This window comes from Phaenicophaeus curvirostris, chromosome 38 (assembly GCF_032191515.1).
Source record: "Phaenicophaeus curvirostris isolate KB17595 chromosome 38, BPBGC_Pcur_1.0, whole genome shotgun sequence".
Classification (NCBI taxonomy): Eukaryota; Metazoa; Chordata; class Aves; order Cuculiformes; family Cuculidae; genus Phaenicophaeus; species Phaenicophaeus curvirostris.
In genome coordinates this window covers 389,082-411,250 of record NC_091429.1, presented here as the reverse complement: position 1 = coordinate 411,250, position 22,169 = coordinate 389,082, and the positions used below count along the sequence as shown (strand labels likewise).

General features: G+C 50.6%; 3 protein-coding genes across 3 annotated transcripts; 1 reads left to right on the top strand and 2 right to left on the bottom strand.

The window, feature by feature from the left end:
- The first annotated feature begins 1,007 nt into the window (after positions 1–1,007).
- On the top strand, positions 1,008–12,280 carry ATF1 (activating transcription factor 1). Its single transcript, XM_069879596.1, has 8 exons — positions 1,008–1,136; positions 5,783–5,899; positions 6,501–6,629; positions 6,981–7,078; positions 7,327–7,457; positions 8,067–8,246; positions 8,337–8,496; positions 9,379–12,280. Exons 2-8 carry the CDS (start codon positions 5,789–5,791, stop codon positions 9,521–9,523), a joined length of 954 nt encoding a protein of 317 aa, XP_069735697.1. The 5' UTR covers positions 1,008–1,136; positions 5,783–5,788; the 3' UTR covers positions 9,524–12,280.
- Positions 12,281–12,872: 592 nt separating this feature from the next.
- On the bottom strand, positions 12,873–17,056 carry LOC138732770 (transmembrane protease serine 12-like). Its single transcript, XM_069879433.1, has 5 exons — positions 16,945–17,056; positions 16,040–16,238; positions 14,622–14,893; positions 13,630–13,772; positions 12,873–13,119 (listed from the first exon to the last, which is right to left on the bottom strand). Exons 1-5 carry the CDS (start codon positions 17,054–17,056, stop codon positions 12,877–12,879), a joined length of 969 nt encoding a protein of 322 aa, XP_069735534.1. The 3' UTR covers positions 12,873–12,876.
- A 1,416-nt stretch (positions 17,057–18,472) lies between these two features.
- TMT1A (thiol methyltransferase 1A) lies at positions 18,473–20,728 on the bottom strand. The gene is made up of 2 exons (XM_069879602.1): positions 19,899–20,728; positions 18,473–18,984 (listed from the first exon to the last, which is right to left on the bottom strand). The coding sequence occupies exons 1-2, from the start codon at positions 20,400–20,402 to the stop codon at positions 18,748–18,750; spliced, it is 741 nt and encodes a 246-aa protein (XP_069735703.1). The 5' UTR covers positions 20,403–20,728; the 3' UTR covers positions 18,473–18,747.
- Between the last annotated feature and the right edge of the window lie 1,441 nt (positions 20,729–22,169).

The following is a 22,169-nucleotide window of genomic DNA, read 5'->3' as shown; positions in this document are numbered from 1 at the left end:
GTTCTTCTGCTGTTGTTCTTCGGGAGGAGATTTGATTTTTTGAAGGAAGCAGACACCAGGGAGCATTTTTCCCGGGGAAGGGGAGAACTTGGAAGTATTTTTGCAGATGGTTCTGCCACTTGTGTGTGGAAATTTAGATTGAGATGAGATCTTAGGCAGAAATGTTTTGTTGTGAGGGTGAGGAGGCCCTGGCCCAGGTTGCCCAGGGAAGCTGTGGCTGCCCCACCCCTGGAGGGGTTCAAGGCCAGGCTGGATGAGGTTTTGAGCCCCCTGATCCCGTGGGAGGTGTCCCTGCCCATGGGGTTGGAACTGGGTGGGCTTTGAGGTCCTTTCCAGGATTCTCCCCAGCTTGGTCGCTGCAGCTGCTGGAAGGAGGAGGCTGTTCTGGTGCTGGGAGAGACGCTGCCGCTGAGCAGCCACGAAGCCTTTCAGCAGGCATGAAGAATTCCTTCCTCAGATCATAGAATCCTAGAATCCTAGAATCACCAGGTTGGAAGAGACCCATCGGATCATCGAGTCCAACCATTCCCATCAATCACTAACCCATGTCCCTCAGCACCTCGTCCACCCGGCCCTCAAACCCCTCCAGGGAAGGGGACTCAACCCCCTCCCTGGGCAGCCTCAGACACGGACCAATGACCCTTTCTGTGAAGAATTTTTTCCTAATGTCCAGCCTAACCTCCCCTGTTGCAGCTCAAGCCCGTCCCCCTCGACCTGTCCGCGCCCTCCCTGACCCAGGGCCGCTCCCCAGCCCTCCCGGGGCCCACTCAGCGCTGGAAGCCGCTCCCCCTCAGCCTCCTCAGGCCGCGCAGCCCCTTCCGGGCGAGCCCCTCGGTCCTCCAGGGCGCCCGCACTTCCTGCGGGCCGGCGGCGCCGCTCCATCTCGTCCTCTCTATGGTTCCCGCTCTTTGGCGCGGCGGCCGGAGGCGGTGCCTGGCCGCTCTATCCCCCCGCCCGCGCTGTTCTCGAAGCGGGATCTCTATGGTGGGCCTTTCTAGGCGAGGCCTCGGCGGGGACTCTATGGTCGCAGCCCGCCCGTCCCGCGCGGCCCCGCCGGGTTAGCGATGCCGCCGGCGTCCTGAGGCGGAGACGGCGGCTCCCCCCGCGCTGCTGCCGGGGCCCCGCGGGCCTCCGAGGTAAGAGCAGGGGGAGCCCCCCCCACCCCGCTCCCCTCCGCCGGGCCCCGCGCGGCCGCTCCCGCCGGGCCCAGGCCCGGGCCAGGCCGCTCCCGCAGCTCCGGGGCCCGGCGCGGACCGGGCCCCCCCGGCCCCTTCCCGGGGCGGCTCCCGGCACGGCTCGGCCCTCCCCGGGGACCCCGGGACCCTCCTGCCCCGCCGCCCCGGCCGCTGCTCCCCCGCGCCTCGGGCTGCGCCCCGCGGGCCGGCGCCGAGCCCCCTCCCGGCTCCACCGGCCCGTGCGGGGGGACACGGGGACCGAGCCCCCTGTCTCCAGCCCCTGCTGAGGGCCCCGCGGGGGACACGGGCACCGAGTTCCCCCCGGCCCCGGCCCTTCTCGAGGGCTCTTGCGCGGGGAGGGACGCGGGGACTGGGCTCCCTCCGGCTCCAGCGCCGTTTGAGGGGGTGTTGGTGAGAGGGTCCCTTTCCCCGAGCCCCTCGGGGTCCGCAGGCGTCGCCCTCCGCCTTTTCCCCGCTGGTTTCCGCTCGGGGAGCCTCGTGCTCCCCGCTGGGGGCCGCGGGGGGTGCGGTCCCGCCGTGTTCCCTCCCGCCGGGGCAGCGCACGTGGGGCCGGGCTCGGGCTCCTGTTCCCGCAGCCGCTGCTCGCGGGGCCGCTCGCCGAGCTCCGAGTGGCCGCGGGGGCCCCGGGCGGCGCCGGCGGAGCCGAACGCGCATGGGAAGCGCCCCTGGCACTCCGAGCAGCCTCCGCGTGCCGAGCGGGGTCCTCGCAGGCTCCTGGCGCGGGCTGGGACGTGCTGCCCTTGGCCTCCGCTTTCCCCTCATTTATGGAAAAAAATGGAGTTCTGCCAGTCTGCTGGATGAAATAAACCTTCCCCACGTGTCTTAATTGCAGAATAAAGTCAGTGGGGCTTGAACTGCTGTGGCTTGTGACGGCAGCTCGTGCGAGACCTTAAAGGATGCAGAATTTCACTGGATCGCTGGAGTATAATCTCACTGAGTGCTTTAATCGCTTCCTGTGTCTCAGTGTTTGACTCTGGTCACTTGGTACTCGAGAATGAAATTCTGTGTCCGGGGTTCTTTGATTTCTGACTTTATAAAGGCTTTAAAATAAAGCATTTGCCTCTTGCAATATTTCAACCCTGAGGAACCTCCCAGGCCTCTCCTCTGCTGGGTTTCAAAGCGCAAAACAGAACTTAGATGAGATCTTAGGCAGAAATGTTTTGCTGTGAGGGTGGGGAGGCCCTGGCCCAGGTTGCCCAGAGCAGGGGTGGCTGCCCCATCCCTGGAGGTGCCGAAGGCCAGCTCGCTCCTCTCTGCCTTGATGACAGCTTTTACATTCTATTCTCTCATCCTTTGCCTCCTAATTATGCTTTGAAGCTTCAGCTGAGGCTGAGAATCCACAATTTTTGTCATTTTATGAGCATTCGACTGCAGACACTCGCTGTCTCGGCTGCTCCACGATGTGAAAGGGCAGAGCTGAAGCTGTGAGCGCAGGGCAGCGGCTGTGGGACACAGGAGCGAGGAGGGATTCGGAGCGAGATCTTGCAAAGTTCAGGGTGCGCAGGTGCAGCATATGCAGGTCTTTGGCATTTTAGGGTGTTTTTCATCAGGATTAGTGAAAGTTGTTGGAATGGGGTTTTCTTGTTTGTCTGTTTGTTCTTTAAGTGATGCTCCTCATCATGGTGGTGGTGAGACTGATCCTTCACCCCAAGGTGTGCGGCTTCAGCTAAACGCGTCTTCTGTTGTTGGAGGCAGTTTTACCCATGAAAAGCTAAAGCCCTGATACATTTTCCACCTTTGATGCTGCTTTTCTGAGCTGAGACCTTGCAGGTTGAGGTTTTTCCTTGGAACATCCTCTCTAAAAGTCAACAGATGGGAACCGCTGTTTCAGGTGTTAATAGAGGGTCGTTCCAGTGAAAAACTTGCAGGTTCCCAGCAAAAAACTTGCAGGTTTCCAGCTAACGAGGTGGTTTTAACTGGGCAGAGGTGTTGTCCTGGCCAGGCCCAGGGTGTCGGATGTGGTTCACGCTGTTAAAATTGCTTTCTACATCTTTTTGGTATTAATATTATTTGACTAAAACCGATAGATGGTGAATGAATGTGCAGTTAAATATCACAGGCGAGCAGAGATGAAGTAAACTTCAAAAATCAGATTTATAATGGGAAATACTTACTCTTTTCTTCCTGTAAGTGGGACTTCACACCTGGGAGAGAAAGATTAGCAAAACCCTCTGTGCTTTCTCCCTGGTTTGTTTATTTTCAGTTGGTTTCTGTCTCTGTTTCATTGTTTCTTGTGGTCATTTTTGGGGCTGTTGTTACCCTTTCACAGTAGAAAAACATAAGAAGAGAGGGTGAGGCAGAGGGTGGTTTAGTGCTACAGAAATGAGTTGGGGGTTTCTGTAGTGCTGGAAACTTATTTTAATTGTTGCTGTTGGCTGGATTTCTGTTTAGCAGTGCCCTCTTTAACCATGACACGGTGCGCAGGGGCACAAAATGTGGATTTGCCTTCGTAAGAACCTAAAGCTACACTCGAGGGAGGATAAAGCTGCATCCCATTACTGGCCTGTTGTTAATTCTGCTCTTCATTTTTTTTATAGCTTCAAGATTCTTAAATTACTTTAGTTTTTGATTTTCTTTCCCTAATAAAAAGAAGCCCAAGCGACCTTCCCAGCTTTCGCTGCTCTGCAGACAAGGAGAGGGCTCAGGACGGTGCCGTGGGGCCGGCTCTCCCAAGGCCGTGTGGGATCCCCAGCTCTGGGCCATGCGGAGGAGAAGCACTGTGGCGATGGGATGATCCTAGCAAAGGCCGTCAGGGTAGGGTTGGGAATCTGAAGAGGTCCAGGAGCTGGGAACAGCCAAAGCTATTCCTTGCGTTTATTCCAAAGCAAAGCCTTCGTTTTGCTGCTTCAGCCAAAACTATGGACAGATTGGTTTATGTTTATAAACACCGCTTTGTCGGGAATCATAGAATCATGGAATCGTTTGGGTTGGAAGGGACCTTAAAGGTCATCCAGTTCCAATCCTCCTGCCATGGGCAGGGACACCTCCCACGGGATCAGGGGCTCCAAGCCCCATCCAACCTGGCCTTGAACCCTCCAGGGACAGGGCAACCACAGCTTCTCTGGGCAACCTGGGCCAGGGCCTCCCCACCCCCATGGTGAAGAAATTCTTCCTCACAGTAAGCCTAAATCTGCCCCTCTCCAGTTCATACCCGTTCCTCCTCATCCTATCACCATCAGCCTTTATGAACAGCCCCTCTCCAGCTTTCTTGTAGGCCCTTTCAGGTACTGGAAGGTCGCTCTAAGGTCTCCTTGGAGGCTTCTCTTCTCCAGGCTGAACAAGCCCGACTCTCTCAGCCTGTCCTCGTATGGGAGGTGCTCCAGGCCTCGGATCATCTTTGTAGCCTCCTCTGGTCCCATTCCAACAGCTCCATCTCCTTCTTGTGTTGACTATTCCAGAACTGGACGCAATACTCCAGATGAAGTTTCACAGGAGAGAAACAGAGGGGCAGCAGTTCTATCGTATCTTGGAGAAGGTTTGCTCTGTGCTGTAAAGGACACAGCTTCGTGTGTCACCAGACTATCAGTTTTCTCCCCCCAAAGCCCTGTTTGGTAACGCCGTGGAGGAGTTGTGCAGGGGACTCCTCGGATGAGTAAGGATCACCAGAATGTGGCTCTGCTCTCGGCACTGGCTGACTTTTTACCCTCTCGGTGTACGTCAGGCTGCCGGAGCTGTGGTTTTATCTCAGTAGGGAAAAATCAATGACTCACATTTCCACAGAAAGAAATGTAATTTCCAGTCTCATAGCAACTGTCCTCTCAACAGTTTCAACCCTTCTGTGACAAAATGTTTAACGCTCACCCATCAGCTCCCGGTGCTCTCGTCTCCTCCACCCACTCAGGCTTCCGACAGCAGGCGGTTTCCACCCCTGCGCGCACAGTGTCGGAGGGGAGATGCTGTCAGGACGCGCTGGACAGTTAAATATCAGGTCTTGGAAAGGAGGGAAGCGTAACTGTCCGCATTATATGGAGACGGAGCGAGTTCTGCAGGGCTTAAAGTTCAAAACTGTTCTCTGTGCTTCGATTGTGACTCCTGGTTTTGTTTTTCTGCACCTTCAGATGTTTTAAAATAGGTTTGGCTGGTGCTTGGGTAAAATATGTTAGAAAACTATTTTACTTGGAGCAGGATATTCTTTAGTATAAATGCTTTATCCTGGTTTTCGTCCAAATTCTCATGACCTCTTTGTTTATTTTTATGGAAAGCCAGGAAATTCAGTAGATGGGTTTGACAGCGCCCACAGCCTGGGGTGGGGCAGGGGCTGTGCTGTCGGCTGCTTGATCTGCGGCATCTGCAGAGCGAGTCTCCTGTGCTGAGCAGGCTTTGTGCTGCCGTGGGGGCTGCGTGGAAAGCCCCCACCACCTCATCCCCACCACGTCGCTCCCCTCGTGCCCCATCTGAAGGCACAACAAGACGCGGGACGTTGCAGCACACAATGCTGTTTTGTAATAGAAAATGACATCAAAGGGTGAATTAGAAACATCCAAATTAGGCTAAAAGCATGATGGGCTGAGATTCCATGAAGTCAGGCACCTGTCTGCTGTTGAAATTGATCATTAACTGCATTTAACTTGTTGCTTTTCTCGTAGCTGATTATGGAAGAGGTGCACAAGAGCGGCAGCAACAGCTCCGGGGCGCCTTCCCAAACAGCCGCCGTACAAGGTACAACACTACAGGCAGCTCAGCTCTCTCATATTGCTCAACAGGTAAAGCCTGGCCAAATCTCAGCAAACATTTGAGGTAGTTAAAAGCAATTTTTTACGTACTACAGATTATTAATTCTTGAGGTTTAGAAACGCACAGAAAAGAAAAAACTAAAGAAGGTTGAGAAAAACGGACCAGTTTGGTGATGGGCGGCACAAAATGAATGCAATGGGTTGGATTAAAAGGAGCAAAATTAGTTTTCATGCTTGCTCAATGCGAAAACACAGCCCATGGTTCTGTTGGATCATGTGTCACTAACCCATAGGCAGGTGGATGGAGTTGGATGAAAGCAGCATGTGCAGTCTCAGTGTTGTTTGGAAGAACTCGGCTTCCCTGTGGTTCACAGTAGAACTGCGTGTGTTGAAGTTGTTTAATCACTGGCACGGTGCTGTGTGTTTGATTTTTTCCCCTCACCTAAGCCAAAGAAGGAACCGTTCCAGCCTTTGTGGGATGCAGATCTATATCACCTTTAAAGGGTAACTTCTGTGACCTAATATGACTTAAAGGAAGCTTCTGCCGATGCGTCTTTTCCACTGTTTGTCCCGCATGTATGTAACCTTTCTGATTACAAACTTCTGTTAATGAACCTGTGGTTTGTTGTAGATGTCTCTGAGAGGTCCTGCTCCCCTGACCGTCGTCCAGCTTCCTGGAGAACAAGTCCAGGTCCAGGGAGTCATCCAGACGGCTCAGTCTTCTTCTGTCATCCACTCACCCCAGGTGCAAACAGTGCAGGTAACTACAGAATGTCTGCTAAACCACCCGGAATCCCGTGTTCCGTGCAGGAAGAGGCTTGTGAAGGCTTGTTTGACTCAGCCGACGCTGCCACAGCGCGGCCTTTCTGGCCCAGCTGTAGGAGGTGGCCAGCGACCCAGTGGTGGAAACTGGGGGAGACATCATAGATAAAGATTTTTAGGCTTGAAATTCTTTGTAGCACTGAAGTGGCTCTTGGTGTGATAGAGTTTAGGAGTCTCTCAGTTTGTGCAGTTTTTGTGCAGTTTTAGCTTATACGCAATTAAAATGTGTAACCGCTTCTGGATGTTTCTTTGGAAATGCACTGGATAAACCCACGGAATGTCTTTTTAGGTATCTTTGTCTGAGAGCGAAGATTCTCAGGATTCATCGGATAGCATCGGCTCCTCGCAGAAAGCTCGCGGCATCCTTGCTCGCCGTCCCTCTTACCGGTGAGTACCGTACCTGATATATTTTGTATTCTTACCTGAAACCAAAATTGCATCGTACACTTTGTCAGCCTCTGGGTTGTTTTTCTCTTGAAATGTGTGTTCGATCTGCTCGTACAATTTGTTGTTAATTCCAAAAGCTGTCATGCTTTAATATTTCAGTAACAGAAAATGGGGATGGTTGTTTGTCACTGTTGCAGTGATTTGTGGGGTTTGCCTACTATTCGAGCTGATAAACTCCTTTTTTATAGAAAAATTTTGAAAGACCTTTCTTCTGATGACACGCGTGATCGGAAAGGAGATGAGGAGAGTCCGGGGGTCTCCACTGTTACATCCATGTCCGTTCCCACCCCGATCTACCAGACGAGCACGGGACAGTACAGTACGTTACACAAAGCTTATGCCTAACTGGACGCAGCTGTCAACTTGCCTCAGAATCATAGAATCCTGGAATGGTTTGGGTTGGAAGAGACCCCAAAGCCCATCCAGTTCCAACCCCACAGGCAGGGACACCTCCCACTGGATCAGGGGCTCCAGATAAACTCAGTCTTAATTTTTGCACACTTTCTACAGCTTCCAGAAAGGTTGGAGTCAAGCGGTTGTTGGTCTTCTCCCAAGTAACAAGGATAGGATGAGAGGAACCAGCCTCAAGTTGCGCCAGGGGAGGTTTAGATTGGATATTGGGAAAAATTTTGTTACTGAAGGAGTGGTGAAGCCCTGGCAGAGGCTGCTCAGGACAGTGCTGGAGTCCCCATCCCTGGGGGGGTTCAAAACTCATGTAGATGTTGCACCTTTAAGTCATGGTTTATTGGGCACAGTGGGGTTGTGCTGCAGTTGGCCTGGATGAGCTTAGAGGTCTTTTCCAACCTCCATGATTCTCTGGTTCTATTTTTCAGCAGTGGGGGCAGATGCACAGCCCACAGATTTCCCTTTCTGTCGTAAGGTACAGCTACAAATGTTGACACTGTTGTGTCTGTTCTTTTTCTTTAAGTTGCCATTGCTGCGAATGGCTTGCAGCTGGCCAGCCCGGGCTCCGACGGCGTGCAAGGGCTGCAGACGCTAACGATGACGAACGCCAGTGGCGCTCAGCCTGGGACGACGATCCTGCAGTACGCACAGACCTCGGACGGCCAGCAGATCCTGGTCCCCAGCAACCAAGTGGTGGTGCAGAGTGAGTACGCCTGGAAACGCTCCCAAATCCCATCCCTAACGGAGATGGAACCTCCGAACACCACCTTGTTTTGATGTCTCATCACTACAGCTGCATCGGGAGACATGCAGACCTACCAGATCCGCACCACACCGACGACCACGTCTCTGCCCCAGACTGTGGTGATGACATCTCCAGTCACTCTGACGTCACAGACGAGCAAGACCGATGATCCGCAGTTGAAACGAGAAATAAGACTGATGAAGAACAGGTACAACTGTGCACATGGGCTGCTTGGATTTGTTTGTTTAGGGTGCTGAAAATGTAGCTTCAGAGCAGGGATTCTGAGTCCCGCGAGCTGTTTTTACTGCCTGTGCTGTTAGCTGATGCGCCGCATTAGCAAGCAAACCCACGGGCAGGTCCGTCAACACCACACGCTGTGTCTTTTGAGGAGTACACATGCGTTTTCCCCTGCCGATTGACTGCCCTGTGCGCTGTCAGGTCTGGCTAAGTTCCTGCTCTCCACACGTATCCCCGTGTTCTTGCCGGTTTGCTCAGCTTGTGGGTGCAGCACCTGCGCTCTCCTCTCCTTTCGCAGCGTTCCTGAGCCAGACCAATCTCAAATAACCAATCATGTAATGGTTTGGGTTGGAAGGAACCCCAAAGCCCATCCGATTCCACCTCCTCCATGGGCAGGGACACCTCCCACTGCATCAGGGGCTCCAAGCGCCATCCGGCCTGGCCTTGGACACCTCCAGGGATGGGGCAGCCACCCCTGCTCTGGGCAACCTGGGTCAGGGCCACTCAACCCTCATCATGAAGAATTTCTTCCTACTGTCTAATCTAAATCTTCCCCCTTCCAATTTAAAAGCCATTCCCCCTCGTCCTGTCACTCCAGGCCCTTGGAAAAAGTCCTTGCCCAGCTTTCTTGGAGCCCCTTTCCGCACTGGAAGCTGCTCTAAGGTCTCCACAGACCCTTCACTTCTCCAGGCTGAACAACCCCAACTCTCTCAGCCTGTCCTCAGAGCAGAGGGGTCCAGCCCTCGGATCATCTCCGTGGCCTCCTCTGGACCCATTCCAACAGTTCCATCTCCTTCTTATGTTGGGGATTCCAGATCTGGACACAGGACTCATTTCTGCTTGTCTGTTCCAGGGAAGCTGCTCGAGAATGCCGCAGGAAGAAGAAGGAGTATGTGAAATGCCTGGAAAATCGAGTTGCAGTCCTGGAAAATCAGAACAAAACTCTAATTGAAGAGCTAAAAACTTTGAAAGATCTTTACTGTCATAAAAGCGTGTAAGAGGAGGAGGTAAAACTTGTGTGGACTGAAATTTCAGAGGAGAAGTTTTTTTATACTGAATTTTTTAAACTAGATGAAAGGTCAAAAATGAAACTTTTCTACCTAGATTTCACAACTTAAAGATTTGTCTAGATTTTATTTACAATGTGTTGGTGACAAAGTACAAACGAGAAAACCTCACCACAATTCCTGCTGGCACAACTGGAAACCGCATAAAGCGGCGATTGCGTCTCCAGGTGGACAAGAGCCGCGTTCGCCTGGGCAGACGAGAACTGCTTGAGAATTCCTACAGGTGCCTCTGGAGACAGAGGCAGCGCTGGGTTAAACCGTGGACGGAATGGAATCCTCACCATAGCTGACATTATTAGTACCTTTATAACCAGTATATGTTTTGCTTTCTTACTCTTTTTCAATCCTTACTTTTTCTTTCAGTTCCTTGTCTGTAAATATTCTTCTTTTAACCTGTAAGTCACTCTTTACAGGTGCGAGTGATGAGAGCTGATACTTTGCTAGAAGTATAAATTATGTTTACTCTTTCTCAGCTGGCAGGTTAAAAAGTTGGGGTTGTTTTCAATGTTTGCTGTGTTTATATCTGATTTGGAGAGGATCTGCAGGAAGCAGCGAGAGGCCAGGGAAAGGAGGTGTTGATTTCTCTTCAGAGAATCCAACGCGTCCCGTTATTTCCAAGGAGGGCGTGGTAGGACGAGGGCAGGTGGCCAGAAGGTTCTGCAGAGTGATCTCACGGTTGTTTGTTCTTAGTTCTGGGCATGATAACCATCTATAATTGAAAATAAATTGTGTGCTGATTATCTGTACCATTAAACGCTTCTTCTGTCGGGAGATTCTGCTGTGCTTTGGAAGTTTTAAACCAAATAGAAGAGGAATGATCAAGTGACAAATGGAAGATCTATACCAAAGGGTTCTGGAGGCTCCGACATGTGGTTTCTGTGCTGAAAGCGCAAAGTGTCCGGACTCATTTTGTACGGTAGGCGATATTTTGCAAAGGAATGGTATCTTTATAAGCAAATTCTATTGCAAACGGGGAGATAGTTGGTATATTTTGTAGCTAAATTGTGATCTTTACAAATTCTGAAATTGAGTTTATATTCGTATTTTGACAGTTTATAGATTTCATTTTAGTAAACAAATGAAATATTTTGTGAACCAGATTTTCGAGCCTATATTTTTATGGATAGAACAAAGTCAAATGAGATCCTCTTTGGTGTAGGAAATATTTGAATTAATTTTGTATGTCTGTAGGCAACTTGCAAAAGAAAAAGGATCCTAAAGAATATTGGGGGAAAAAAAGGTTAAAAAAAAAAAAAAGAGAGATCAGGGCTTTTTATTCCCCCAGGTGATAATGTCTGCACATTCGATCTGATTGCTGTCAGAGACTCGAGTTTGTATGGTTTTATTTCAGGTGCAAATTAAATGTTTGATGTGATCAGGACTCTTGGGTGTGGAATCTCCGTTCTTGGAGATCTCTGAAGCCGCGGTGCCGGGCATCCTGCTCGAGGTCACCGCACCTGGGCAGGGGACAAGGGCACCCGCAGATGCCCCGTCCGGCCTTGGCTGTCTGTGATTCTGTGACGTAGAGAAACGCGTCTGCAGTGCTTATTGCATGAATTATAAATACACTATTTCCATAGTTAGGATTGAATCCTGCTTCCAGTTACGTCAGCGGGAATTGCACTATGGACTGCGCTCTTACCAAGGTGTTAGAGCTCCGCGTGTGTGTTATGCTACCTTGGACTGAGATGAATTTGAAGCTGTGCTCGCTCCCTGGATGTCTGACACTCATCATGCGGTCAGTCAGTGTTCTTTATTTTACTCATTTTTCAAATAATGGACTTCAGAGAAAGAAGCGCTCGCTGTGAGCAGTAGGAGCGGTGGGAAAAAGACCACGTTCCACAACCACATTGGTCCTAGGCTACAAAATTGTATTTTCTTCTGCAGTTTCTCACTACCTGATGGTTCTGGATGTGATCCCTGATACCTTAGGCTAAACCGGAGCAAATGTTTGTGTTTGCCATCGCGTCACAGAACGCTGCTTTACACATCAAAAAGAATAAGCAAGGTCGAGGAAGTCATTCCGTTTGGGAGCTGCTCCACAGAGGAGCTTGGTGCCTCCTGTTTCTCTTGGTGGGATTTCAGGACAAACAAACACCTCGGAAGGTGTTTGGCACCTGGGAAGCTGGACCTTTGCACTCTGTCTCCCGTCAGGTGCTATTCGGCCTGTGCTAAATCGGGTTTGACTGCAGCCCTGACTGGTGACTCCTCTGTGTGGTGTTTGATCCTTGCCGCGTGCTGTTGCTCCTTTACTTTCTCTTGTAATACGGGATAATAATTAAAAAAGCCATTAAGTGTTAAGACTGTAAAAAGAAAACAGTGGCAAATTCATTCTGTATTCAGCAAGTGAACCAAATGCGGCGCTGCCAGACAATGTTAGTAAATCTCTGTCCTCTTAAAACAGCGTTTTGGAAAGAGCAGCTGGCTTTTCATCGTGGATATATTAAACAGTAACGAGTCTGCTCTTTAAAGAATTACTTTGAATGAGGTTACTTATTTTGGATTTACTTCAAAATCTCAATTGTAAGGGAATAAATTCTGTATCCTGAGAGTGAGCGATCGGCACCACCTGCTGTTCTTCTGGTCGTCCCAAACAGACGTATGGGCTTTATATGAAATGTAAATAGTTGTCGAAACAATAGATGGTTGCAAATTTTGACCTTGGTAAATAAAGTCGCCAAAATATAATTGTGATGTCCCTTATTTGTGTTTAATTAACAGCGTTCTGCAGTGGCTCTGCCCAAATATGCACACAGTGTGCGGTACTGGGTGTTTTATGGTGACCAAGACTGAATTTAGTGTTTGGAACAGCACACAGAGATCTTTTCTCTGTGCTCTTTCAGCAGGCAGAGTTATTCGTGCATAAATTTTAGCCATTGCTAAAAATAATGAGTAGGAAATATCTTCATCTTTCTGCAGGGATTTTATCCCTTTTTAGGGTTCGGTAACTGAACACACTTTGTGCTCTGCAAGGTTTTTCCTGCAGAGGGAGTCCCTGCCGGCTGCCGTGTTGGGGGCACCTGAGCTGCCCTTGCTGGGAGAGCCCAGAAACAGGGTGGGAAAAGAGCACATTCAGTTGGAAATGATTGTATATTTGATTCCATTACTGGGGCCAAGGCTGTTATGTTTCCTCTGCTCTGACTGTGGAGAACAAAGGCAGATAAACCAGAGCACAACTGCGAAGACGAGTTCGGCACAAGAAGCACGTGTCTGTTCACTCTTAGATTTATTCTGAAGCAGGAGCCATCTCTCTCCAAAAGGCTCAGAGGCCTCTGCTCATCTCGCTAGAAGGTCTGTGCCAGCACCGTACCTACCGCGGCCAGGAGGAGGGCAAGCGTTGTGCTGATGGGATTCACAGCCTTGTTACGCAGGAGTTCGGATTCGATCCATTGCAGGTACTGAGATAAACGGACATAGATTCCAGGAAACGTCGGTCGGCCACAGCCGACTCCAAAACTGGTGATCCCGATGAGGTAGTACCTTTTGGTGCAGGGGTGATAGCACGCTAAGGGTCCGCCGCTGTCTCCCTGTAAATAAACAACATAAAAAACAAGTAACATATGTGCCTTTCCAGGAAACAATGTATGATTAAGTCAGTAATGCACCTGCTTTCTTAACTCTTGTTAATCAGCTGAGCTAACTGGACAGGAGTAACAACGGTGATACCAGAGTGCACAGGAAAATCAAGATTTGGTGATGCTGATCTTCTGGACTCAGGTACCATGCCTGTATCATCACTAGCCCCTGATGCAGTGGGAGGTGTCCCTGCATGTGGCAGGCGGTGGAACTGAGTGGGCTTTGAGGTCTCTTCCAACCCAAACCATTCTACGATTCTATGAAATTTATTATGAAAACTGCTCAAAAATGATGAAATACCACTTATATAAACTGCAAAACCTGTAACAGCAGCGTTAGTAACCACACTGATGACCAAGTGAAAGCTGAACCCTTTGGGGTTTAAGGTCCCTTCCAACCCAAACCTTTCCACAACTGGAAGGTTTCCCTGCTGGCAGGTCAGACACAATGTTTATTCCTACCTGACAGCTATCGATGCCTCCAAATGGCAAGCCGGCACAGATCATGTTCTTGTTAATCAGGCCGCCGTATGCATAAGGACTGTTACAGACATTAGAGGGAATGATTTCCACTCGTGCTTCTTTTAACACAGGGGACATTTTACCTGTAATGGAAGATGGAAAGTCAAAATATTTATTCTGTTGCGTGTGGCAATTCCTACCACGCTCTTTTCTCCTGTTTAGCATCTCAAGCTTGTTTCTGTACGTATTCAGACATGTGTGTAACACAGAGACTGTGCCTACTCCAAACGGATTTAAACTTGAGGGGATTTGCAGATCTAGATTTGATGTGGGGTCTTGCAATTCGTATTCAAGAATAAGATTATAACAACATTGCACACCAGCCTTGCTCCAAATGCCAGAGGTGATGGACCAAAGGAGCTCATGATCCTCAGGTCTCCCTGGTCACACAAGAAAGATGAGTGCACCGGCTGTCCTCATATCAAAATGTGCTCATTGTGATTAAAGACAGGATTTGAGGGAGTGCAGCCATTCATAAAACACACAGGGACCCATAAGTTCATCAGAATTGTTGTTTTTCAATAAAAAAGTTCTTTCTAGCAGAAACACGAGAGTAGAGAATCATGTAATGGTTTGGTTTGGAAGGGACCTAACAGCCCCTCCAGTTCCAACCCCCTGCCATGGGCAGGGATGCTTCCCACTAGGCCAGGCCCTACCATTAATCTGAAAGTCAAGGTAGTTTATTTTCCTTTTCTTTCATGTTATACTTGGAAAAAAGGCTAGAAAATTAGTGCCTTTGGTTACATCTGTGTAGATCTAATTGGCTTTCGATGGAAAAAAAAAAGCACAGAAACCAGCTATTCTCTTGCAAAAGCATTTAAAGATGTTGAGTGATGAGACTAAAGCCTGAACACACACAGTTCTGGGTGAGCCTGGGCTGGGACCGACATTAGGAGCTTAGAAATGCATCAACAACGCCAGCAAAGTTGTACCTTTCTCTGCCGTTCGTCCCCAGCCGATAATGAAGCATTCGGTCTGGTTTTCGATGGCCTGGGAGAAGTTTGCCGGCGGCAGGCAGATCGGCTGGATGTAGTTGCTGTAGTGTACAGCGGAATCAAGTTTAAATAATGCAAGGTCATTTTCAAAGCTTTCCATGTTGAATTCGGGGTGCACGGTGATGCTGCTGATTTTTCTCCTTGCTGTGTGTTTATCGTGTTTCAAGAGGCTCCGCGTTCCCAAAGCTGCTCTCCAGGAATGCACATCCCTAAGAGAGAATTCAGGGACTTTTTACAGATAGCACACATCTGTGTCTTGACAGCGCTGGGTCTCAACAAATGTTTTACTGTTGCCTTGTGCACCTTTAGGAAGATCCATTGACAATTCCTTTGTATTTTCTGGAACAAATCTGGCTCATTGCCCTTCTGTCTGGTTTGAACACTTGCTTTGCCTGGTTATAGCCATTAAGGTCAATTCAGATTAATGTTTTAAGACAACACAGACTTTGCAGCAAGAAGTAGTTGTGTACCCACAGTGCTTACAAAGACTGTGCTTGTAGCTAGCATTGGGAAATCCATCAACTAGAAGTTACAAATAATGATTATTAACACATTAATTAGATTTAGAAATAGGGGTGGGGTCACTCAGAAATGATTCCTATTAAAACAGGTTGAAATAATATCTTTATTGATGTTATCAGGTTCTTGGGGACTGGAACCGGCTGCCCAGGGAGGTGGTTAAGTCCCCATCATCCCTAGAGGCATTTAAAACTTGGGTGGACGAGGTGCTCAGGGATGGTTAAGTAGTGGACAGGGATGGTTGCACTCAGTGATCTCAAAGGCATTTTTCAACCAAATGACTCTATGATTAAGTGGGAGCTGAATTTGGCCTGGGATAAAGCAAAGGGCAGGCTATAAGACACAGATAAACCTCCAAGTGATTCTATGATCAAAATAAATTATTTGCAATATAATCCCTCTCTAAATTAATGTTTGTAAAAGTTTGCTTAAAGAAACAAGGAACTAATCTAACAGGGTCCTGATAAATGTTGAAATTCCAAAGTTCAGAGGTTTTTACAGTTCGTTTTCCCTCAGGTCATGGTTTCGTCAACACATCTGACAGGAACTTGCATGAACGGATTTTGTAACTGTGTTATAGAGAACAGAAAATAGCAATGAGAGTGCTGAAACACAGCAGAATTGCTGTGAGGACAAGAAAAAGGCTTGTTCTGAGAAATGGTACCACCATGCTGTCAAAAAAAGTAGAAGCAAAGTGCCAAATCGTGGTTCTGTTAGACAGGAATGCGGGAAATTGTTGGGATTGGGCTGGAGATTGGACTGGATGAGCCGAGAGGGCTTTTCCAACCCTAACGCTTCCACGATTCTGTGGAAGAGGTACTGGCATCAATACATACGTCTTATCCTTTGTGCAGTGCCCGGCCGTCAGGACGAAACTCCGGTTCACCAGGACCCCACCGCAGATGTGCCTGAACCGTCCGGGGCTGTAGGAATGCTGGAGGCTGACGGCCCACGGCCACGCTCCCGTCCGCGCCTCGTGGCCGCCCACGATCCGAGAGCCCCCCGGGCCGTTGAGGAGCGGACGTTGTCCACACTCTGCAACACAGAGAACAGGTGGTTACACCGTCAAACTGAGATTTAGGGGGAAAACAGAGCTTTTTTGGGGGGAATCGGCTTTTGGTGGCCAAACAGAGCTTTTTTGGGCAAACTGAGCTTTTGGGGGATAACGGCTTCTGGGGCAAAATGGAGCTTTTGGAGGTAAACAGAGCTTTTGGGGCAAAACAGAGCTTCTGGGGAAAACTGAGCTGTTTGAGGGAAACAGCTTTTTTTGGAAAACCAGCTTCTGGGGAGAAAACAGAGCTTTCGGGTCAAAACTGAGCTTCTGAGGCAAACCCAGCTTTTTTTGGGGGAAAACAACCTTTAAGGGGAAACTGAGCTTTTTGGGAAAAGCAGAGCTTTTGGGAAGTAACAGCTTTTGAGGAATAACAGATTTCTTGGGGAAAGAGCTTTTGGGGAATAAAAGCCTTGGGGAAAACGGAATTTCTAGAAGATCTTTTGAGGGAAACAGTTTTTAAAACAGCTTCTGGGGGAAAGAGGGTTTTTAATACGGGATTTTTTGGGGGGAACCAGTTTTTAAAGCAGAGCTTTTTTTGGGAAACAGCTTTTTTGGGGCAAACAGAGCTTCTGGAGCGCTGGCCGCGTTCTGGGGGCTGTTTTTGGGGGCTTCAGGCGGTTTGCTGCCCTCGTCCCGCTGCGACTGCCCCCTCTCTGCGTCCCCGCCCGCCCCCTGCACCCCCGCTACCCTCGGCGGACACGGTGCAGGGCGGGGAGCCCGCGGTGGCGAGCACGGAGCCCGCGGTGGCGAGCAGGATCCCCGCGGTGGCGAGCAGCGTCCCCGCCCCCGGCGGCCCCATCCTGCCCCCCGGGCGCAAAATGGCGGCGGCGCCCGCGCGGCCAACGGCGCCCGGCGGGGGCGGGAAAGGGGGAGCCCAGAGACTGCGTGAGGTGGCCAAGGGAGCCCAGAGACTGCGTGAGGTGGCCAAAGGAGCCCAGAGACTGTGTGTGGTGGCCAAGGGAGCCCAGAGACTGCGTGGGGTGGCCAAGGGAGCCCAGAGACTGCGTGAGGTGGCCAAAGGAGCCCAGAGACTGCGTGGGGTGGCCAAGGGAGCCCAGAGACTGCGTGAGGTGGCCAAGGGAGCCCAGAGACTGTGTGAGGTGGCCAAGGGAGCCCAGAGACTGCGTGAGGTGGCCAAGGGAGCCCAGAGACTGCGTGGGGTGGCCAAGGGAGCCCAGAGACTGCGTGAGGTGGCCAAGGGAGCCCAGAGACTGTGTGTGGTGGCCAAGGGAGTCCAGAGACTGTGTGTGGTGGCCAAAGGAGCCCAGAGACTGCGTGAGGTGGCCAAGGGAGCCCAGAGACTGCGTGAGGTGGCCAAAGGAGCCCAGAGACTGCGTGGGGTGGCCAAGGGAGCCCAGAGACTGCGTGAGGTGGCCAAGGGAGCCCAGAGACTGTGTGTGGTGGCCAAGGGAGTCCAGAGACTGTGTGTGGTGGCCAAAGGAGCCCAGAGACTGCGTGAGGTGGCCAAGGGAGCCCAGAGACTGCGTGAGGTGGCCAAGGGAGCCCAGAGACTGCGTGTGGTGGCCAAGGGAGCCCAGAGACTGCGTGTGGTGGCCAAGGGAGCCCAGAGACTGCGTGAGGTGGCCAAGGGAGCCCAGAGACTGCGTGAGGTGGCCAAAGGAGCCCAGAGACTGCGTGAGGTGGCCAAGGGAGCCCAGAGACTGCGTGTGGTGGCCAAGGGAGCCCAGAGACTGTGTGTGGTGGCCAAGGGAGCCCAGAGACTGCGTGAGGTGGCCAAAGGAGCCCAGAGACTGCGTGAGGTGGCCAAGGGAGCCCAGAGACTGCGTGTGGTGGCCAAGGGAGCCCAGAGACTGTGTGTGGTGGCCAAGGGAGCCCAGAGACTGCGTGTGGTGGCCAAGGGAGCCCAGAGACTGTGTGTGGTGGCCAAGGGAGCCCAGAGACTGCGTGAGGTGGCCAAAGGAGCCCAGAGACTGCGTGAGGTGGCCAAGGGAGCCCAGAGACTCTGTGGGGTATCCAAGGGACTGCATGTGGTGGTCAAGGGATCCCAGAGTTCATGTCTGGTGCCCATGGGAGCTTAGAGCCCTTGTACGGTGGCCAAGGGACCACGTGTCGTGGCCAAAGGAGCCCAGAGCCCATGTGTGGTGGCCAAGGGCTGTATGCAATAGCCAACCGAGCTCAGGCTGCATGTGCCACCCCTGAGGGAATTCTTCCCCAGAGTTAACCAGACCAAGACAGGAGTTTCCGGGAATAAATGTTCTTTTTTATTGCCTGCTGGGCTGTTTCCCTTCCCTGCAGCCTCCTGGGATGCCCCCTGGCTGCGCCGGGGCCTGGCTGGGGATGGTCAGCGCCACCAGGTCTTCAAATACATTTGGAAAACTGACCTTCTTCTCATTTGACACTTGAATCAGAAACTTAACTCAAATTTTTCACCATGTTTGCCATATTCGGACGCTAGATTCGCCTGTGCTGTGTTGATTATGTCGAGGAATTCCTATGGGGTAGGGCAGAAGGTCTGGCAGGGCGGCTGAGTTATTTCACAGCATACCCGATGATGTGAGGCGTAATGGGTGTCCCAGTCAGCGGAATGCTGATGTGTTGCACCTTCAGCTCCGAGAAGCTAGCCTCTTCGAGATTCTTCCACAGCTCTCTTGTTATGCAGCATCCAGCAAAGATGAGTTTCCAAGTCGGGTGGCAAACCTGCTGCCAAAAATACTTCCAGCTGGAACGGTCAGCGGCCACGTGCTCTAAGAAGTAGAAAGCGCCTCCCTGGGAAAAACAAAGTCGTCTTTACAGAGCTGCAACGGGTGCTGGGGCCGTGCCGAGCTCCTCCGGCTGTCCCACCTCCTCTTGTGGACAGACCCGTGGCCCACTCGTCCGTCAGCATTCTCCCACCCTTTCCCTGCCTGCATTTAGCTTTTGCCGTGTCGGCTGGAATTAATGTAAGCAGGAAATGTGCACAGGTTCAAAATGCCTATTCAAAACCCAGGAATCATGTACCTCTTTGACCCTTCTTTTATTATAGCAATTATTTGTTGTCTTTTTGTTTTAATTACAGTTGCTAGGACATCATTTTTTCAAGGGAAACTAAGATAAATGTACAAATCCTACTCAAACTCATCCATTTTTTGATGACCCATAAGATTGCCTTGAAAACGGCCCTCGATGTTGAAAGTCTGTTGCAAAAATACCCTGATAAACCAGCATTTTTTAAATCTTTGGTTTGATCAGTGCAGGCCAAGGAGCAAAGGCATTTAATGAGGCTGCTGTAGTCAGACGGGTAGAACAGCCCCGCTTCTAAGAGGCCAAAGTCACCTACTTTCACCCTTTCACCTAAAGCAAATCTGAGTGAAAGGACCTCAGGAACCAGTTCTGCATTAAATTATGCACCGTAATGACTTCTGAAATGGGTGGCAGTTGTAGTTACCAGACTATGTCATATTTAGGGCTTTACTTTTAAGAACAGTACAGTCTGCCCCGTATGTTGCCACTGCTTTGCACGGTTTAGCAGTGCAGAGTGGCTGTAAATCTGATTTAACTTGGGAAATAAACTGGGTCTGTTTTGGAAGCTCAAATTAATTTTTTTTTTTCCTTCTTTTTCCCTTCTGTTTTCCTTTTCTATTAGTGCGGTGCTTCTGGAATTCTGATAGAGGTCATAACAAAGCTATTATTCGGATACTCACTGGTCTGAGCACTCGCAGGACCTCCTTGAGGGTGCCGTTCACGTCGTGCACAGAGCAGAGGACCAAGGTGCAGATGACGGCGTCAACGGAACCGCTGGCCACCTGGTGCAGATCTTCCCCTGCAGCTACCAGGAAACGCTCGTAGTGGATGTGCGGGTTCTTGCTCATGCTTCTCGAAAGAGATGCTTGGAAGTGGGGGTTTACATCGGTGCAGGTGACTTTACAGCCTGGAGGGTAGTACTGAAAGTTGGCACCACAGCCGGTCCCGATCTCCAGCAGCCTCAGCTCCCCTGATGGACTGGTGAATTCAGGTAGGTTACGGAATAACTCCTGTTTTTTCTTCTTTACTTTTTTTTCATGAATCACAGAAATCCTCTCTAAGAAGTAAGGAAAAAATATCTTCCTGCAGAAAGGCTCCCATATGCCCAGGAAAGAGAGCAGGTAGATGGGCATGGCGAGCACCGCGAGGCAGGTGCGGAGGAAGAGGACGCTGGGCTCTGGCATTTCCAGCGCGGGGCAGAGGATCCGTGCAGAGCAGAACTAGTTCTTCTGTCTGTGGGAGCCCTTGAAAGTCAGACAGAGCTGTGCGTGTGTGCTGGGCGTGTTCCTCCTGAAGGATATTCAGCTCCTTGGGTTTATCTGGTAGACTTTGAAGACGATTCTAAAATGTGGCCACAGGCAAGGAAGGGACAAGCAGGACATGCATAGCAAACAGCCACCGCTGTGTCCCAGTGCTGGCAGAGAGGGGCTGCCTTTTCTTATGCAACCCGGGTAAACTAGGCAGAACAACTTGGCATGAAGCCACTGGCAAAATGTCATGGGATGCCCTAATTCGGTGTTGAGCAGTTTCAAGTTACAGTTCATATCTCTTAAAGCTGCTTTTTATTATCTTTGGCAAGCTGAAGGAAGCCAATGTGCTCTCTGGATTTGCTGTAGGCGTTTCATGAGGAGTTAGATTGAAGTTTCAACTAAAATGCACCTGATTAAGAGTTAATATTCCACTCCATTGTGAGTAGCTGGGAGAGCTAGTTGTCTCTGTGCTCTCTCTGCAACAGCAGTTCTCAGTCTGTCCACTCCGTGGACATCTAAAATGCTTTGGTCTGCGCAGGTGGGCTCTTTTGCAGTGAAAGAGCTTGATTTTCTTAGTTATCTTTCAGACATTTTATGGGAATCATGGCACAGACATAAATCAATGTATTAATTCAGTAATTGCTGCGTACAGTATATGATTTTATTAACTTACAGAATCACAGAATGGGTTCAGTTGGAAGGAACCTTAAAGCCCATCCAGTTCCAACCCCCTGCCCTGGGCAGGGACACCTCCCGCTGGCTCAGGGGCTCCAAGCCCCATCCAACCTGGCCTTGAACCCCTCCAGGGATGAGGCAGCCACCCCTGCTCTGGGCAGCCTGGGCCAGCGCCTCCCCACCCTCACAGCAAAACATTTCTTCCCGATTTCTTCCTTTGTATCCAGAGGAGGCTACAAAGATGATCTGAGGGCTGGAGCACCTCCCATACGAGGACAGGCTGAGAGTTGGGCTTGTTCAGCCTGGAGAAGAGAAGGCTCTGAGGAGACCTTAGATCAACCTTCCAGTACCTGAAGGGGCTACAAGAAAGCTGGGGAGGGGGTATTCCCAAAGGCTTGGAGTGCTAGGACAAGGGGCAATGGGTATAAACTGGAGAGGGGCAGATTTAGACTAGGCATAAGGAAGAATTTCTTCACCATGAGGGTGGGGAGGCCCTGGCCCAGGTTGCCCAGGGAAGTTGTGGCTGCCCCATCCCTGGAGGGGTTCCAAGCCAGGTTGGATGGGCCTCAGGCAGCCTGACCCAGTGGGAGGTGTCCCTGCCCATGGGGATTGGAACTGGATGATCTTTAAGTTCCCTTCCAACTCAAACTGTTGTATGATTCTGTGATTCTATGATACCTCATCTCAATCTCCCCTCTTTCAATTCAAAACCGCTCCCCCTCATCCTCTCCCTGCATTCCCTGATCAAGAGGCCCTCCCCAGCTTTCCTGTAGGCTTCTAAGCTTGAGTCAACAAGGAATGGGCTGTTCTGTGCTAAATGCATTCTGTAAAACTTGTTTCAACCCTGCAGTCGCCAGGGCTTTTTCAGAGGACCCGGGAGCAGTGCGGGTCGCCCACCAGCATTTAATTGCTCTGCTCCAGGTGAGCCTGGTACAGGGAAAGGAGGACTCCAGGTCCCTAATTGAGGCTGTTCGGTTGTGAACTGCATTGGAAAATTGTTTTTCTTTGTTGAGGTGAAGGTAGTCT

Excerpts from the sequence above, each read along its gene's own strand:
- ATF1 (XM_069879596.1), top strand. The coding sequence starts at position 5,789 with ATGGAAGAGGTGCACAAGAGCGGCAGCAACAGCTCCGGGGCGCCTTCC. Across the intron at positions 8,247-8,336 it reads CAACCAAGTGGTGGTGCAGA|CTGCATCGGGAGACATGCAG; the intron begins GTGAGTACGCCT and ends TCATCACTACAG. Across the intron at positions 8,497-9,378 it reads ATAAGACTGATGAAGAACAG|GGAAGCTGCTCGAGAATGCC; the intron begins GTACAACTGTGC and ends TGTCTGTTCCAG.
- LOC138732770 (XM_069879433.1), bottom strand. The coding sequence starts at position 17,056 with ATGGGGCCGCCGGGGGCGGGGACGCTGCTCGCCACCGCGGGGATCCTG. Across the intron at positions 16,239-16,944 it reads CTGCACCGTGTCCGCCGAGG|AGTGTGGACAACGTCCGCTC; the intron begins GTAGCGGGGGTG and ends TCTGTGTTGCAG. Across the intron at positions 13,120-13,629 it reads GAGGCATCGATAGCTGTCAG|GGAGACAGCGGCGGACCCTT; the intron begins GTAGGAATAAAC and ends GTTTATTTACAG.
- TMT1A (XM_069879602.1), bottom strand. The coding sequence starts at position 20,402 with ATGCCAGAGCCCAGCGTCCTCTTCCTCCGCACCTGCCTCGCGGTGCTC. Across the intron at positions 18,985-19,898 it reads TCCTGCGAGTGCTCAGACCA|GGAGGCGCTTTCTACTTCTT; the intron begins GTGAGTATCCGA and ends TGTTTTTCCCAG.